The 19,609-nt window shown below is 40.6% G+C and overlaps 1 protein-coding gene across 1 annotated transcript in view; it reads right to left on the bottom strand.

The window, feature by feature from the left end:
* The window catches only part of LOC126198659 (putative beta-carotene-binding protein), a 106,560-nt gene that overhangs the window by 71,272 nt on the left and 15,679 nt on the right, over positions 1–19,609 (bottom strand). Inside the window, exon 2 of the mRNA XM_049935134.1 lies at positions 5,477–5,575. Within this exon, the coding sequence (XP_049791091.1) occupies positions 5,477–5,575 (99 nt within the window). The remainder of the gene's footprint in view (positions 1–5,476; positions 5,576–19,609) is intronic.

The raw sequence follows: 19,609 nt of genomic DNA, 5'->3' as shown, positions 1-19,609 counted from the left end.
CAGGGTAATGCACTACCGCATGTTGCAGGTCCTATACGGGCCATTCTGGATACAGAAAATGTTTGACTGCTGCCCTGGCCACCACATTCTCCAGATCTCGCACCAATTGAAAACGTCTGGTCAATGGTGGCCGAGCAACTGGCTCGTCACAATACGCCAGTTACTACTCTTGATGAACTGTGGTATCGTGTTCAAGCTGCATGGGCACCTGTACCTGTACACGCCTTCCGGGTACTGATTTCGCAGGATCTATGCACTCAAATTGCGTGAAAATGTAATCACATATCAGTTCTAGTATAATATATTTGTCAAATGAATACCCGTTTATCATCTGCATGTCTTCATGGTGTAGCAATTTTAATGGCCAGGAGTGTACTTCACATAACCACAGCGGAGCCGGCCCGGGTCACTGGTTTACTTTAATTCTCCAAAGCACACTCTCGACAGAGAAGAAGTGTATTGACTTAGTGTTTTCTAGTTCATGTCACTCTTTACCACAATTGCGAAATACACATTTTTAGAACTTACAACGAAGATCCACACGTACCGAGTTCACATCAGTTTCTACTGGCCTCGTCATAATTACGCCTTTGTGCACTTGTAACGAGAACTTTTACGTGAGATTCGTATGTCTTCCTTAAAGAACTCACTTTTCAGTCAATTCACAATACTACAATAATATCGCTCAGAGCACACGTTTATTATAAGCCAATGGATCTCCAATGTCCTTCCACATCGTAGGACATCATAGCAATTCTTTGCACCATTCCATTTCAAGATGACTCTCAGCTCGAAAAATCCACAACTTCCAAATTCCTCAATCATTGACAAGGTGCCAACTTTTGGCAGTATATGATTCCCCACCTCTTTATACAAACCAAATTGCTTCAAAGTACTCCCTCTCACCAAATACATTTTCTTATAAATGTTTCCGAGTAAATAACAATATTTACAAATACACTATAGGATTAACAATTTGAATACACAAAAGTTCACATATATTAATATATCAGATTAATTACGGAGTTAAATTCATAGATTATTAACCAACAGTGCCGCCTGGAAATGGCCAGTAAGTTGATCATATTACACTGACGGAAAAAAGCATTGCACCAGTAAAAACAATAGAAGTAGAGTAATGAAATTTCGGGAATACATTTTTCCAGGTAACATATTTAAGCGAGTAACGTTGCGAGATCACAGGTTAATGTAAGCGAGAGATAAGCCATTGAAAATTTGAACTACTGGCACATTAAGAACCAGTTCAACCGCCAGAATGTTGAGTGCATGCATGCAAGTGTGCATGAACTCTGTTGCACAGGTGCCCGATGTCAGTTTATGCGATGGAGTCTGTAAAGGGACACGCTCCTCCAGCGTTACTTTTCCTCAACAGAAGTAGTGGATACCAGACCTAATTTCGAATTTTGGACAGGTCTTTATTATCTCTACTGTTTATCTGAAAAATGCCATATAATTTTATACACAATATATTATAAGCTAAAAACTACGAAATTGGATTACTTTATCTTCGTTGCTACAGTCGATATGTATTGTATTGTATGGAACTGGGGACCTAGAAACGACGGAGAGGATTCATCCCCACTGTAGCCTGCAGTGGTACGAAACCCCACAACAGGCTACAGCAGTCCACGCACCCCACCACCATCGCACACCAAACCCAGGGTTATTGTGCAGTTCGGCTCCCAGTGGACCCCTTCCGTCATCCCATCCCCCCGGGAACGTCTCACACCAGACGAGTGTAGCCCCAATGTTTGCGTGGTAGAGTAATTATGGTGTACACATGTATGGAGAAAGACAGTCGATATGTACTAGCTCTGTATGTACAGTTAAAATAATTTTTTTAGAAACATTTCAAATTACGAAATATTTGGCACACTTAAAATTTTTATTATTTGTTACACAATCTGGAACTGTTCATTATGTTTATTTCTGCATTCATTTATAAATTAATAGAAATTCATTTGTCAAGAAAATTTGTAAACCCTTTGGAATATTGTTATAACAGCAGAGTGAGAAAGGCGTGGAGGGTATGCCTCTGTTGTGATTGGACTTGTTTTTATATTTTGGAAAGACAATGTAATTTTGGCTCTGTTAATTAGAAAATTCAAAAGACAATGTGATATAGGAAAATGTGACACAAATAAACATAAAAAATCACCACGGGCATTCCTCAACTTTATTTACGTCAATTGGAAACGGAGAACCTAAAATGCGAAAACTTCAGCTTCAAGAATCAGACCTCTAGACATGAAGAACTGGAACCAGCTACAAAAGAAAAGATAAATAAGTTTATTGTAAATCTTACTCCTCTCGAATTTTCTATAATGACTTCAGCATCGACAACAGTAGTGATGACAAAGAAGGGAGGAGTAGATTACTACTCCCATGCTTGTAGCATTTGGTCAGTCAATACAGGGACCATTGTAAGGTGGCAGAATAAATGAAGGTCAGATTCACACCTTACATGAGAGCTTTATACACCGCAATGAGAAGGTGAATATGACACATAACGTAATTCAGTGGTTATGAGCAAATTTACTTACCAGTATGTAACGCAAAAAGGGATGACAGTCAATCGACAGTAATTAACACACCACTCCTATATAATGCATGTCTTTGAGCGGAAGGTGTAACAAGCTGCACGAGTCTTTTGAGTTTGAAAGCCAGGCAGAAGCGAAGGCATGCTGCAAACGTTACCACAGAAACCACTTAAAGGGCTGGAAGGTGGAAAGTCAACGACCTGACCAGGTGACTCAGGTGGGAGAAACGCAGGTAGTGGCACATCTGCAGAGGGACAGAGAAAAAGTTTTAGAAAGCTGCGTTTCGAAATTCCAAAGGGATACAGACAAAAACCAGTGAAGCATTTCGATCACGTGTCCAGCAAGTGCGACACACGTGAAGGTCAATTTACTTTAGACGTCTAGAACGGGCACAAAACATCCGACTGGCGGAAATGCACTAGGAAGCAGAAAAGTACTGAAGCGACGCAGTTTACTAGAAGAGACATAGCTATTGGTAGAGAGAGTTTCCACAAAATAAGAGGAATGCTTCTATTGGTTGAAAAAGGCCATGACGTGAAGAACGAACCTGAGAACCTAAAATGCGAAAACTTCAGCTTCAAGAATCAGACCCCTAGACATGAAGAACTGGAACCAGCTACATAAGAAAAGATAAATAAGTTTATTGTAAATCTTACTCCTCTCGAATTTTCTATAATCGCCACACAAGTGTTGTATTGCGTTGTTTTGTTTTGTCAGATGATAGTCGCCAGATAGTCAGTGTTTTGTTCTTAGTTGCACCTAGTTACTCGAGTAAGCATGGCTGGCGGAAGGCTTACATTCGATGAAAGGAATTCAGCTTTGAAGTGGTATTTTAAGTACGCAAACATTAATGAGGTTCAACGGCAATGGCTAAATAAATATCAAACAGAGCCACAAACACCCTTAACGATTCGTCACATTCGAGACAAATTTGAAGCCGAAGGCTGTGTTAAAGATGTACACCAACAACGATCTGGACAACTTGTAACAGTAATAAGCCCAGCTAACTTCCATAGTGTGTTACAACAATTCACTCGCTGTCTGTGAGACAGTGTGTCCGTGAAACTGGAGTGAGTCGCCCAAGTGTTCGGCGAATTTTGAGGACAGCAAAGTGGAAGTGCTACATCCCACGATTGCTACACGCAATGAACGAGGACGACCCAGATCGTAGAATGGAGTACTGCGAGTGGTTTACTAACGTGGTACGCAACGATGAAGAGTTTGCAGAGATGATTGTGTGGTCTGATGAGGCACAGTTCAAATTTGCCAGGAGTAAAATGTGTGGTGTGTGTTATCTTACCGGGGCTTGATTGGGCCATTCTTCTTTGACGGCACAGTTACCGGTGAGGTGTACCTTCAGAAGCTTCAGACATCCATTTTACCTGCCATTCGAGACTTGTATGGAGACGGAAGAGTTTACTTTCAACAAGATGGTGCCCCAGCCCACTACCAAAATCATGTTACGGCGTATCTCGACGAAAATCTACCAGGAAGATGGATAGACCGTAGAGGTGCTGTGGAGTATCCACCACGTTCCCCACACCTTTTACCTGTGGGGAACACTAAATGACGTCGTTTAACAAAAGCCACGCACATTGGATGAACTTCGAGAATCCATCGTACATTGATGTGCAAATATCCGACTGAACACGTTGCAGTCAGTAGTTCGTGCTGCAGTCCGGGGGCATCGTTTGTGTGTGGATGTTAATGGTGACCATTTCGAACACCTACAGTGATACCTTTAAGTTGGACTTTAAGCTACACTTTCACCAAAAATGAGACAACTCCGTCAATTAGTTTGCAAGTTATGGGCTTTTAAACAGTGGATACATTTTTTTGGACCCCTCTGTATGTTCTTAACTTACATCTTCTTGAACGTTGCTGTTCAAACAGGAAGTAAGTTTCTTACGAGGACTCTCTTCTGTTAGATCGTAATCTAATGCATGAAGGCGAATTAATGACTTTGTAAATTGCATTTGCAGGCACTGTGGACGTCAATCTCAGCCATTGTTTTTCTCTCCAAAGAAGCAGGCAGTGGACTTTCGCCTCCAGACATCTTTCTTGCCGTCACAACTTCATATCCACGATTACTAAACAGGCGAAGGCACATCCGTTTACTTGCACCTGCAGGGTATTACCGCGCGTGACGTCAGCTTCACTCACCAGAGCATCTGTGAGCTGAGGTCGTGAGCGTTCCAGCCCGTGAGGCTCTTTCTTGGAAAGACCGCTATACAGGGTTTCCCAGCAGGAATGGGCAGTATTTAGGGATATGACAGGAAAGATCATTCGAAGCAAACAAGTCTAGTAAACATGGGCTCTAAAATGCGATACCTCAAGAGCTATGAACACTTATTCAGTTGAAGAAATGTTTTTCACGATAGTGAATGTTGTTAACAAGCGCTCATAACTCTCAAGGTATGCATTTTAGAACCCATTACTAGCCTGTTTAGTTCCGAAGGATCGTTCATGTCAGCTTCCTGAGTACTCACCATTCTTCCTGGGACAGTTTGTATAACTCATAGATGGCTCCTGTGAATATATTTTGTTATTAGCACTTCTAACGCTCGCACTCGCATTCACTCTTACAATCTGACTTGACAGTGAAGGTATGTCAGTCTCTATAGACAAACATGGACACAAGGCTAGCATAAAATTCGTCTTGCTAAACAGGCGTTCCACCTCCACTTGAAAATTGCTTCAGAAATGCACACTAACCGCTTAAAAATTGAACTTTTTTCTAATATTTTCAATAGTGGGCACCTAAGTTTACCGTAATTGGAACTTTACTCTAAGTAACTTTCCACATCTTTTGTCGCATTTAAAGCTATGTGGTCCTTACATTTGGAAGATGGAATTCCTGTTACTAACGATTCATGCTTATGTGGTGTTCTAACGATAGGCGAGTTTCTACTTACCAGTGGCCAGTAGGGGTATCACTTCCTGTAGAGCCTGCCGTCGACATTCCGCAACGTTGTGTTCATCGTCAGCACACGTCTTGAAAAGCAGAGGTGCCACTGTAAACAATAAGGAGCTCTCTGTACAAACAGTCCGGTCTTTGACATGTTTACACCGTGCAAATATTATCGTACTCGTGACATATCGTCGACATTTTCAGTCTTTCCGTGGATAACAGAAAACCACATTCCTTACATAACATACGGCAGAGCCTTGTAAATTATACGACCTTTTGAATTGTCCCACTAACACATCGAGCAAACTGTCAGCATCTTGAAGCTACCTATTGAAGAGTATGTATATAGATTTTATCTGGCTGTTGCACTTAATAACATGCAAGAGAAGCAAATATGGTTTTACTATCGACGTATGAGTCATATACGTGATCAACTCGTTCTGTTTCACCAACGTGTACTACAGAGTAAATGAGGTGTTTGAATTTTATCAGTGTTTATCATATCGTGAAATAACAGTACATTTAATTAGGCCCAACAGTCCCTTGTTCCAAGATCCAAACACAGCCCTCTTCCTAATTTAACTCGGGTGCCGACTGGTTCTCATCTTCAGATAGTATAAAGGATATTACTTCTGGGTTATGCTGAAGACCTAATAACTGCTTTGAATCAACTCATCACAAGGAGTCCTCAGCGAAAGACTTACTAATTCCCAGATACGTCCTTTATGACAAACAGTCTTGATGATAGTTAACAAGGCTGAAGGCTATAGGATCGAATTGTCGGAAATTCAGGCAAACAAACTGGATAATGGCCGCGGAAGATCTCAGATAGCATATTGCAGCTTACTCTGAGTCAACTGAGAAAACAATATATAAAAACCACATAATTAATGTAGAGCAAAATAAGTGGGACATAGCTGTAACTGATTTGGCCCACTAGAACGTGAGGACGGGTAACCTTTTTCCATGGGAAATGCGGCATCTCAATTCTTTAGAACCCCAATATAATTCCAAATTATTTACAACAAATCAACTCTCGTGGCAGTGATTTACTACATCATTTGAAGTGGAAGCTATGTGGAAATGAAGCCAGGCAGTTTGCGGAGCAATGCACCATTGTTACGCACCCCTTTAACAGTGATCTACGATGTTTGCGTCTCGTCATCTCACGGCCGCAGGAAGAGTGCTTTTGAACGCTACCGTTGGAAAAAAACGAGTCGTTTTCCCCAATTCTCCCTAACGGTACTCTGGAGTGCGCACGAGGGTACCTCAGTGAATCCAAAAAAAGTTTTGGTCTAAAGATAACTAAGGAACTGGATATATCGCCGTATCCTGCTAATCAGGGCAGCTGGGAGTACGTGTTTGCGGTGCTAAATTGTCGTGGAAAGTAAATCTCGGAAAACGTCAGTAATGATTAGGGGTCGCCTACAAACGTGCCTCAATGTGAACAGTCTAACAGACTGTTGAGAATTCTGGCGCAGAGTGGTTCAAGATTATTTTCTACTCTGAGGAATTAAACATCTGTTTGTGGAGTTAAGAGCCTCTACTTTTACTAGAATGTAAAGACTGTTTGCAGTTTATGTAAAATATAACTGGACTTATTTAGAGGCAACATGCGTAGCAACATTGAAAACCGCCCTAGACTCTGTGCACTAAAAAGTGAGTTTTAACACTGTGCGGGAAGGAAAGGGAGGACTCATGCAGCATTCATGTTATTTCGATAAAGCCACAACGGTCGTCGTCCGTTGTGACCGAGCGCCTCTAGGCGCTTGAGTCTGGAACCGTGCGACCGCTGTGGTCGCATTTTCGAATCCTGCCTCGGGCATGGATGTGTGTGATTTCCTTAGGTTAATTACGTTTAAGTTGTTGTTCTAGGTGACTGATGACCTCAGATGTTGAGTCCCATAGTGCTCTGAGCCATTTATTTTAGCCACAACGGTCCCCGGGTCGTTTTACTTGGCAAGTACCTCAGGAAGCTTAGCATTCGTTTCCTGGTTACAGGCTTAGCGAACCCGGCATCCTGAGTTGAGGAACGGAGAGCGCCGAAAGTTCTCTGTAACCCTAAGCTCTGGGCACGCTACAATGACCACAGTGCAGCGCGGCGGTGGAGTGTTACGTGTCACAGGGAACGGATATCTTGAGTTAAGTGCTCGAATCGCGAGGATGGCAAAAAAGTCTATAAAAAATCTCAATCTGAAGGTGGGCTGCGCATCAGTGAGATGTTTGGCTGTAGGGCAGAACAGTCATTAGAAAGCAACCTCTGCACCTCAGTTGTACGCTGGGGTGCAAAATACAAGGACGAAAAAAATTTCCGCATGATGTGCCACTGCCAAGTAACATAGCTACATGAAACTTGGACTGTACAAAGAAAGAACTGCTATATGCCAGAAGCTAACTGAAAGAAATACGCAATGAGACGCTCAGAAATGACATTTTTATTAGGAGACTATAACACATTGAAGTCATGGCGTTTTATGATGGTCCACTGAACACACAAAATGGGACATGGTCCTCAACAGTGCGTGCAATCATCACGATGATTTGCAACGCTCCTTTGTTCGCCACAAGGTTGATAAAGAGTTGTTATGGTAGGATGTTCCATTCCGCTTCGAGGGCGGTTGACAGCTGGTGGAAGGTCGTTTGTGCAAGCAGACGTGCTCCAGTAGGCCTATACCTTCTCAAGGCATCCCGCACGCTCTCGGTGGGATTTACGTTGGGGGGATGGGCAGCCCAGTCCTTTTGCCAAGTATCATCGTGGACCAAGAATTTCTCCACCTGCACTGCATCGATAAAAATACAGTTAGAGCCGAATGCACTCATGAAAAAATGCGCATGGCGGAGGATTACAGTGTCACAATAATGTTGACCGGTGAGTGTATTTGTTCAAAGATTTGGAAGTCAGTACGATCATGCAACACTTTACCTCCCCTCGCCATAACACCTGCACCATCAAAACGATCACGTTCAAAATGGCCCTCAGCACTATGGGGCTTAACATCTTAGGTCATCAGTCCCCTAGGACTTAGAACTACTTAAACCTAACTAACCTAAGGACATCACACACATCCATGCCCGAGGCAGGATCCGAACCTGCGACCGTAGCGGTCGCGCGGTTCCAGACTGAAGCGCCTAGAACCGCTTGGCCACATCTGCCTGCCGATCATGTTCGACAATGTTCCTGGGTGCATGACGTGTTCCCACAACTCACCATAGGATAATACGTCCAGAATACTTCGTCGTTTTTGTGATCCATGTGCTGTGATGCGGGGGGCATAATGTTGCATGGCAATACTAACCTCCAAGTCTTTGAACACGGTAAACATACTGCTCAACGTTGTTGCAACATTGTACTCTTTCCGCTTGAGCGTCTCTTCAAGGGTTCATCCAACCCTGACTATTTTTATGGGTGAAAATAATCTACCGCATCGAACAGCGCAGGAGCTGTTGGAAGAGAGGAGATTCGGTGAATGCACTATCCTACCCGATCCCACTGCTTAATCTCATCGAACACATGTGGGATGTGTTGCAGATACGTTTTGCGACAATATCACACACACCAACGACCATGCAGCAGTGCTGGTGGAGGAATGGAACGCCCTACCAGAAGAAGTCTTTACCAGCCTTGAGACCAGCTTGGAAAATACGTTGCAGAACATGCACCGCCGCCTGTGACCATCGTACACCCTGTTAAGGATCCGGAAACAAAACGGAAATCCATGAAGTGACACCTCGCGTGTAGATCATACTCCGCAAGCCACCCAATGGAGTGTGGCGGAGTGTACTTTTGTTCCGCTAACTGAGCGGTCCAACCCTGTCCACTCGGGAGTGGCGCGTGGGAAGAATGATTGTCAATAAGCTTCTGTACTGGCTCTGATTTCTCGAATTTTCTTCTTGTGGTCAATACGCGAGGCGTATGTGGGGGAAAGTACACCAAGAACAAACGGAGATGATAAACGGGTATTCATTGGACACATATATTATACTAGAACTGACATTTGATTACATTTTCAAGCAATTTAGGTGCATAGAGCTTGAGAAATCAGTACCCAGAACAACCACCTCTGGCCGTAATAACGGCCTTGATACGCCTGGGCATTCAGTTAAACAGAGCTTGGATGGCGTGTACAGGTACAGGTGCCCATGCAGCTTCAACACGATACCACAGTTCATCAAGACTAGTGACTGGCGTATTGTGACAAACCAGTTGCTCGGCCACCATTGACCAGACATTTTCAATTGGTGTGAGATCTGGAGAATGTGCTGGCCAGAGCAGCAGTCGAACATTTTCTGTATACAGAAAAGCCCCTACAGGACCTTCAAATGCGGTCGTGCACTATCCTACTGAAATGTAGGGTTTCGCAGGCCTCGAATGAAGGATAGAGCCACGGGTCGTAACACATCTGAAATGTAACTTCCACTCTTCAAAGTGCCGTCAATGCGAACAAGAGGTGACCGAGACGTGTAACCAATGGCACCCCATACCATCCCGCCGGGTAATACGCCAGTATGGCGATGACGAATACACCCTTCCAATGTGCGTTCACCGCGATGTCGCCAAACACGGATGCGACTATAATGATACCGTAAACATAACCTAGATTCATCCGAAAAAATGACGTTTTGTCATTCGTGCACCCAGGTTCGTCGTTGAGTACATCATCGCAGGCGTTCCTGTCTGTGATGCGGCGTCAAGAGTAACCGCAGCCATGGCCTCCGAGCTGATAGTCCATGCTGCTGCAAATGTCGTCGAACTGTTCGTGCAGATGGTTGCTGTCTTGAAACGTCCCCATCTGTGTTGTGTGTATGTTGAGATAGAGAAGTAGAAAGTGGGTCTCAAAACCCTGCCCAAGGACTAAATTAACACGCTTAGCGTGGCTTAGCGAGGAGACTGTTGTACAAAAAGTCTAAAATAGCAATCCTTTTTTCTCACTACCTCGTGAAAATACGATAGTGTCAGTGTATTTTAATAATTAGTTTTTAAGGATCCCTGATTTGGACGCGCTGTCATTACCATGTTATAAACTGAGTCACTGTGAACCTAAGAAACCCTTATTCCAATTTAAAGAGAAACCTTTGCTGAACACCCTCTTCATTGGCTGAACGTGACAAGAGGCACCAATGGAACTTGGTTCTAACTTTGTATTTAGATTAAGATTTTGGGAAATGTATTTATATACAGAGGTAGTCCTGCAACAAGCATAGTTTTTTACGTAAATATTCATGGTGTTGTTAAATTTTGTGGCTTGTGTATTTCACTTTTTGTGTCTCTTTGGATGTTGCTTGTTCATGATCACTAGGGAGAGATTCAGCGTCCACAGCTGTTTTCGAAAGTCGGTAGCCTGGAGGGGGCGGCTGTAGCACAAAGACTTTTTGGGGGCAACGACTGTACTGGTTATGGTGTCACCGCCAGACACCACACTTGCTAGGTGGTAGCTTTAAATCGGCCGCGGTCCATTAGTACATGTCGGACCCGCGTGTCGCCAATGTCAGTGATCGCAGACCGAGCGCCACCACACGGCAGGTCTCGAGAGACTTACTAGCACTCGCCCCAGTTGTACGGACGACTTAGCTAGCGATGCACACTGACGAAGCCTCGCTCATTTGCAGAGCAGATAGTTAGAATAGCCTTCAGCTAAGTCAATGGTTACGACCTAGCAAGGCGCAATTAGCATGTATCTACAGAGTCTCACTTGTATTGTCAGGAGCGATGTACAACAAGGATGGATTAAAGTTAAGTATTCCAGAAGCTACGTACTTTTCTTTATAGCATTCATTACGTATCCTGTTTCAGACCTCTCTAGCCTGCGTGAGTTTAAGCGCGTGCCTTTCGGTTACCCGTCGCTGTGGACTGGCTGTCTTGTCAGTTCACAACACTGATCAGTTCCCATCATATAGAAAGAGGCAGAACAACAACACGCTGCATCAGTCACCCAGTTCAAACATCAGACCATCATTTATAAGTTATTAATGTTTATCACGTGGCAGTTTTACCGCAGTGTAGCAGTTATTGTAATAAAGGTGTTGAAAGATGAACACAACAATTTTGAAGGTTTTCGGAAATATACTTTGATTTGTGGCTGAGTGATTTGAAGAGCCTATTGTGTGTTAGTCAAATGAAGTTTCTAGGCACTGAAGTTTCATTTATTACGTAGCTCAAGCTTTACTCAGTGTAATTACGTGTTTGAGATTTGTGGACATAAAATCAGTTGTCGAATGACAGATATTAATCACAAAACGGAGTCAATCTTCGCAGCGAACGTGAAGCTTATACCAGCGACAACAACAGTGTCCTTGAATATTATAAATTACACTGCATACAGTGTTAATCTAAAAGAGATATCAAACTCACGAAAGATCCCAGATTAATAATAGTCAGAAGTCAAAGCATTCACTAAGACAGAGAAAGCACTTCAAGTGAACTCCTGGATAGCGGATGTATTACGAACTTTTCCACAAATACTGGTAGATCAGACGTAATTTATGGCGTATCCTTCAAATCGAGTGAATATCTATGGGTTACAACACCAACAATATATCAGGAAGACAGTGAAAAAAGGCGATTTTATAATTACAAATATGTCAGAGGCTGTTGAGAACAACAAGCTTAAACCCTCGACGATTGATGCGAAAGTAGAACCTGGAAACTCATTAAAATTCCTCTTCGGAACTATTCAGTGAAGTGCTCCTGTGGTACGAATTTCACATTATTGGAACAGCAGGCCGCGTCTGTCAGGTATCATACTTCATCGACCAGTAAGAAGAACGGCGAGCCACAGAATGTGGCGACCTTTAAAGGAAAGATCCAAGGGCAGCGAAAATACGACGAACAAAAAAGAAGTAGAGGCCATCTGGGACAAGGGTCCGGAGTCTGCAGTTCAGTGGCTTGGCATTGCTGTAGCAGTCGGCGTCAACAGGGCAAAGCGTCGCATTACATTCGCAGTCGACAGATGCAGTGCGACGGCAGCGCAGTGGAGGTGCAGTTGGCATGAGATCGTAGCACCGACGCCACAGAGGAGAGACATCGCACAGCAGTAGTAGCCGCGGCTTTTCAAATAAAATAACAAATCTCGTGAGTCAAATCCAGTGATTGTTGTATGTAAATCAGAGGAATACATGCATAGCGAAAAGAGGCTAATAGTGAGACTAACAAGCTGTTAGGTACACGCACTTGTGACTGTTACTGTTTAAAGAGATATTGTAAATACAATTGTAACATTCTCGTGGAAGTAGTGTATCGCACTTGTAAACAAAAGTGGAAGATTTAAGCCGTAAATTAGATGAAAAATTGCCTCAAATAGATAGTAATAAAAGGGAATAGTTTGCTAAAATGGACAGTAACAACACCAAACTGTCTACTAAAATAGATAGTAACAACACAGAACTGTCTACTAAAATAGATATCAACGCCGACTTGTCCAGTAAGACAGATAACAATAACACCGAACTGACCAATAAGTTAGACAGCAGTAATCAAGAGTTAAAATTAGAAATAAAACAGGTGCAAGATGATCTCACTGAGGAACTGATACAGAATACAGCTGCAGTACGAAATAGGGTAAAAACGGTAGACCACAGTTTAGATACCCATACCGAAGAAGCGAGACAGGAGAAAGCACAGATCAAATTACACTTCGAAATGATAGCTAGCGAACTTAGTGAAATGCAGCTTAAAACAAGGAAAGAAACAGACGATAAGGTAACTATCGTAGAAGAACCAGTAAATAGTGATAATAGTACCCTCTGGGAAGAAGTCTCTGAAGCCTTAAGTGAAATAAATCCTGACGGCTCCAGTCTGCCTGAAGAAGGGTTTAGAAGAGTAAACAGAGATGTAGAGTATATATTACATGAAACAGAGATGATGAAAGGGCAAATGCACCTAGATATAAAAGCCTTAGAAATTGTAAAGTTAAAAATCAGTAATCTTAGTATGTTATGCACTCTTCATGGAGAGTAAGTTGCTGTGAAGCAAGGAGAACAATCGCCTCAGTATGGAGTAAAAACTCTATCATTGAATAATGTTGTAATATCTGTGCAAATTACCAGTGGTAGTTCTACTAGCAATTCTACGTGCGAGATCAAAGCAAATAATAACAAAGAAAGCTTGTGTGGAATAGTAATTGAAGTAGAAAACAGTCTCCACCTTCAGCAAAGGATTAGTGAGATAGTGGAGGATTCAGTAACAAGTTGCCAGTGCTTAAACCAGGGAACGGATTGCATCCAGTAATTTTCTTGAGCACTTTTGACAGGGAATTTCAGAGTCCTTGGAACTATCAGAAGAAAATTCAAGTAGTCACTGGATATTTAGGCGAGAGGGAACAGAGTGGTAAGTAGTTCATCGAAATTAATTTGCAGAGTGGGAATTGTTTTGCCGGTTATTTAAAGAAAAATATTGGCCAGGAGGAGAGCAGCAGTAACTCACTTTAGAATTGTTGGATCATAGCCCATATCGTAGGAGATGGGGTGGTTTTAATAAATATTCTGAGTGGCACTTAATAAAGTAAAATTATTACATGAACCAATAAATAAAAGCCGTTTAATAAAAGCACTTATTATTCGATTGCCATCTCATGTACAGCAAAAGATGGTGGGTATGAAGTGGACTAAAATAAGTGTAATGTTCAGCTATTTAGAACGATTAGATATACTTGGAAAAGATGATTGGTCATGTAAACAAGAAACCACATACAATAATGGTAGAGGAGGAATGAAAAAGGAGTCAGAAGTGAGCAACAATCAGTCTTGAAAGTGGAAAGAAACAAATTTTGCAATAAGGCGATTAGAAACCACACTCACACGAAAGATTCACCTATTGTAATGGAAATAGGATCCAGGACTAATCTCAGATAGGTACTGTAATCATAGAAAATGTGAGAAATGACAGTCGTCCTGCGGGAGCAGCCAGACCAAGGGACCAATAAACAACACATACAGGCCCAACACTTTAAGACTACAAATTATTTGTCAGGGTCAAGTACTGAGGGACGAATTATTGGAAGAAAGGGAGAACATACAACAGAAAAAAACCATTAGTGATGGGAAACATTGGTGGGCATCTAGTATCTATCATTTTACACTCAGGAAGCGGCATTTATATGCTGACTAGAGAGTGGTTTTCTAAGCTTCAGCAAAAATCATATCCAATTTTCCCTGGTGCTGGAGTGCACACCACTGCGATTATAGAAAGTAGAGGGCAACCAAGGAAAGAGAAAGGAATGTTAACTTTCATCTAAGAGACTACGCATTTTCCCATACTTTCTTAGTAAGTCCCAATCTGAACGTCCAACTTTAATTAAGCAAAGACTGGAAATAAGCAACATGCCCTTTTACATTTCGAAAACGAAAATTTTTCTATAAGCAAGGTAATTCGGCCAGCATATCGTTTGAGAATCATAGTGTGAAATATAACACTAGAAACAAGACTTTAAAGGCATGCACTAGTTTTGAAACAGAGTAACATGGAATTGGTGATCATGCGTCTCAGGAAACAACCAATCATATAATAGAAGAAAAAGTAAACGTTAGTAATATTTCGAGTAGTAAAGAAAATATTGAATTATCCGAGTTGTTAAAACAATATAGCACAGGGTTTTATGATAAACTGGAAACTAAAAACGGTTATGAACGTAAGCTGAAAATAAAGAGCGAGAAACTATTTTTTTTAAACTGTGTCCTATCGTGTTTGCATTGAAGAAAGCTGCTAGCAAAGAGATAAATAAATCGATTGATCAATACATAATTGGAAGACCGTTTAGCACATACAATTGTCTGTTATTAATAGTTATGAAACCTTGTGGTAATGTAAAAGTAGTCTTGGACACTTGAACATAAAATGAAAATATACAAAATTAGAGAGTATTCAGTACATTAGCTGTGTGGATCTCACTACTGGGTACTGGCAGGTAAAACTACATACAGCGTTCTTATTTGAGGGATAGGGCTATCAACTTAATGTACTCCATTTTGCCTCAAATATTTCAGTAAGTATATTTATGGATGCATTAGACCAGACATCAGGAGCAGAGCTAGTATAAAAATCAGTATTTTATGTATGCTAGATGATGTTATGGTTATTGCCATGACATGGGGAGAACAACAAGACACTCTAAAGCTGGAATCAAGGTAAAGTTAAGAAAATCAACCTTTGGAACGATGAAGTGAGGTATTTAGGGCGTCGAGTTAATAGGCAAAGGATCAAGTCTGAGCCTGACAAGTTATAAGCAGCTGGATAGTGTCCATAGACCAGAAACCGAAAGCTGTCGAAGGCTTTTCTGGGAATAGTTGGTTTTTATAGGTCATACTTTAAAGGATTGCATATGGTACATCCAAACCTGTTACAGTTATTAAAGAAAAACTCGAAAAGGCAATGGGGCGAGAAGAGAGGTATTTGATGTGAAAAAGCAAGAGATGTTAATTGCTAAACTGTTTCACCAGCCCAAAAATCGTTGAGATATGCAAGACGTTTCCTGATGCTTCCTCATATGGGATCGAATGCTAAATTTTTCGGGGCAATTTCAAGGATGTAACTCGGAATCGCAGAGATATAGCTTTTGCCAGTATGTTGTTAGACAACGCGAATTGAATTATTCAGTTACTCAGAAGGAAACACCCACTACTGTGTGGGGTTTCAAGCATTTTAGATATCTGTTATTGGGTAAAAAAATATTGTGTACACTGATGAAAAAGCTTTGTCCTTCTTGTTAAATAGTAAATTATTACATCAACGACTGATGCAGTGGATGCTATAACTACACTAATGCAACCTTGTAAGTACACTATGTCGCAGAGAAGAGGAACGCAGTACCGTATGACTTATCTAGGCGACCCATCGTCTTAAATGAACACTCAGAAATCGAGGGAGTAAGAAAGAAATTTCACATTTGTTTTTGCGCTCTAAAACGATAGTGGCGGAACGGAAACAACTAGCACCGTCGATTATGAAGGAATAGGGAAAAGGTTATTACTTAAGAGAGATGATCCATACTTTGTATAATAAGATGTGGAGCAAAAAGAAGTCAGATCACAGAGAGTGTATACAAAGGTGTGTCATACTGGATGTATAGCTTGAAGAATGAACAGCAGAGAATCTGTGTCTAAGCATGTGGTGGTAAGATTCATAAATTTTATTCATCATGGATATGATCATTTTGGCATTAAAAAGTGTTTAATGCATATAATAAGTTTTAGTGTTGAAAAAAACATTGCTAGATTAGTAAGGAACTATACACAATTTTTTTTTTAATTTGTCAGAAGGCTAAGAATTCGAAATGCTCTTTAAATACAGGATTTTTTCGGTAATGCTGAAAGAATTACCACATTTCAGTACACATTTGATTCCTATGCAAATAATAGGTCAGAAAATCGTAGGGAAACCACTGTTATCCAGGCTGAAGTGGCTGGAGAAGTAATGACTACTCAACTAGTGATTGAAAGTTAAAATCTAATGCTGAAAAGAGGTTGTATGAGTATGATAGCAGGGAACTGACACCAAACTTTTTGAGACTAGTTAATTGTGAGGGCACCCCCATATGAGCTCAAAACTGAATGGGAAGATAGATAAATTCTACTCTAAGGATGAGGGGCCATTGGAGGTTCTAGAAATACCTCACACTAAAGCCACAGTATTAAGAGAGACAGATACAGTAAAAATTAAATCTCTATACAGTATTGATCACATACAACCCTATACAATAATGATTACTAGAAAAAGGAGATATGGTTTCGAGTGTTCCATGTAAGAAAGAAAACGTGAACGTATAGTGGGGAAACGTAAATTAACTAAACGTATTAAACCAGTAAAATTTATTAGAAATCCTGGACTATGACATTAAACGCAAACAAGAGTTAATAAGTATGTGGAACTGAAGATAAACTTAAGTAGATTCAGTCAGTAGATGAAGTGCTTGCTATAAATTGAGTTAAAATAAAGTTAATATTTGACTTAAGTGTAATTTAGAAGCATGGAATAAGAAAAAGGAACTACCTGGATAATAATCAGTTGGTTTAAAACAAAGTGAGAGGTGTGTAAATTTGTAAGTTCGAAAATAAGGTAATGATGGAAGTGGGCTAAACTACAACAAGAAGTATGCCTTATAATGGAAATCTAGATTAAAGAAAAAGTTGAATGTGTGGGATAGTACTAAACCTTGACTAGAATGAGCAGGTTTCGGAAGAGGGTATCGCTATTGCAGTGAAAATAGGCTCTCAGATGTTGGTCAGAAATGTCTTGGTTTGTTTAGGTGTTAGCAGAATTTATAAGAGTGACTCACTTCTGCTATGTTGTGGGTGGAATCATTAATCCATGAATGTGATAATGATCAGGAATGGGCCAACGTGAGATCAGAAATGCGTTCCTGTATTGTTTACAACTAAACACTTGATGGAGGGAAACAAGCTGTAGCCGTACAAGTTTTTTTCGCTTCAGGAGTCCAAGATAAATAATTATGGACAGTACAAATACAATAGTATGAGTAGACTTCATGTCATGAGGATATCACAGAATGAAATATCTGATTGGTCGTACACATGTAAAAATCGAGCACTTTGGTTTACTGCTCAAGTTATCTACCAGAATACAAACAGTATAGATTACAACATTGTAATAACGCTAGCTTACAGAAGTTAATGAACGTATACTGAATAAAATATGTTCTTGTACAGATTTCACTGTCTAAATAAGAAAGATACAGTAGGCTGAAAAGGTAGTACTGGTATATTTGGGGTAAAGACAAATAAGTATATTAGAACTAAGTAATCTTCTACTTTCTATATGATGATGAAGAGCCAAGTCATTGTCGATTACGGATAATGTACTAAAACAACACATAAAGGGAGAGGTTTTGCCTACCTGGTGAAAAGAAAAATATGTACAGGGTTAATAATCAGGGATTCTTGACTCAAAGTTTTTCTTCATATTATAGTGTTTAGGCAAATAAATGTGCACTGAATTATGTACACTTAGTATTTAATGTATGGCATTAAGCAGTCAATAACGAATTGTTTCTGATGACTGTGGTCTAAATACAAGACACAATCATTGGCTACAAGATGATTTTCGATTAAATGCAGGTTCTAAAATATACGAGTAAACATGAATAAGAATTTCTCATGAAGAATATCTTTCATTCAGTAATGTACTATAATGGGTCCAAAAGATTTAGCATTTAGCTGTTTCTATTAGTTTGAACTCCTGTGTCTTGTGGTTAGCGGTGGGGTTGTGAGCAGATACAATGGTCAGTGCCTGTACCATTGAGCAATCTCCACCACGCAACACAAGGATTGCAAGTAGTCATAAGTTTTCTAACGATGCTGAAATGAAAAGATCTTATATCTAGTGTTTTGTAATATAATACTGCAAGAGATATTTGTTCTGTTTTGTTTTTCATGGTTGGAGTATAGGGTAAGACAGTAAGAGAAGTGGCAGTTTCTCTCTGCTAATCAATGTTGGCGTTGAAACGGTGGCTGACGTCCGAAGAAGGCCCCTTGATGCGACTCGCCCAAACCGACACTAATAATTGAAAAAAATTAAATAAATATTTGTAAACTTTAATGAAATAAAATAGGTAGCCAATTCACGTTCAAGTTTATCCATGAGCAGATGAAATCCATGTCAATGATTTATTAATGCTGTAGCGTCCCCAGTGCTATATTACGAAAAGACTTAAAAAGCAATATTTATAAAGAAGAGACATTCAAAAATTGAATAATATATTTTTATCATGTAGCCATAAAACAATAATTTCTCTGTCGAGAAATGCAAAGAAATGCAATGCAAAGAAATATAACAAAGTGATCTAAAGAGACGACAAGATACGCTCTTTTGTTAATTTTTTAGTCGTTTTCACTTCCTCCTTTGTCTTGAGTGTGTATAGATGGACATCTTGCGAGTGCTCGCAAATGTAAGCATATTTGTATGAGTTAAATATATTCATTTAATATTATTGTGCACTTTTAATTTGTAAGAGGTGATCCCGATTTCATGTCCGCCTTCCTTGAATTAACCTGCATTCAAGTAATTTACAGTTCAACAATCGCAGCGGTCGATGCAGCCAACGACGCCATTACATGGCGATATTAACTCATAAAAAATTAGCGGAATCGAAATACTCGCCCGCTATTAACATAATATTAATTTTTCTCC

Source organism: Schistocerca nitens, chromosome 8 (assembly GCF_023898315.1).
Source record: "Schistocerca nitens isolate TAMUIC-IGC-003100 chromosome 8, iqSchNite1.1, whole genome shotgun sequence".
Lineage (NCBI taxonomy): Eukaryota > Metazoa > Arthropoda > Insecta > Orthoptera > Acrididae > Schistocerca > Schistocerca nitens.
Note: the sequence above shows the minus strand (reverse complement) of the source record. Positions and strands in the feature narration are given on the sequence as shown.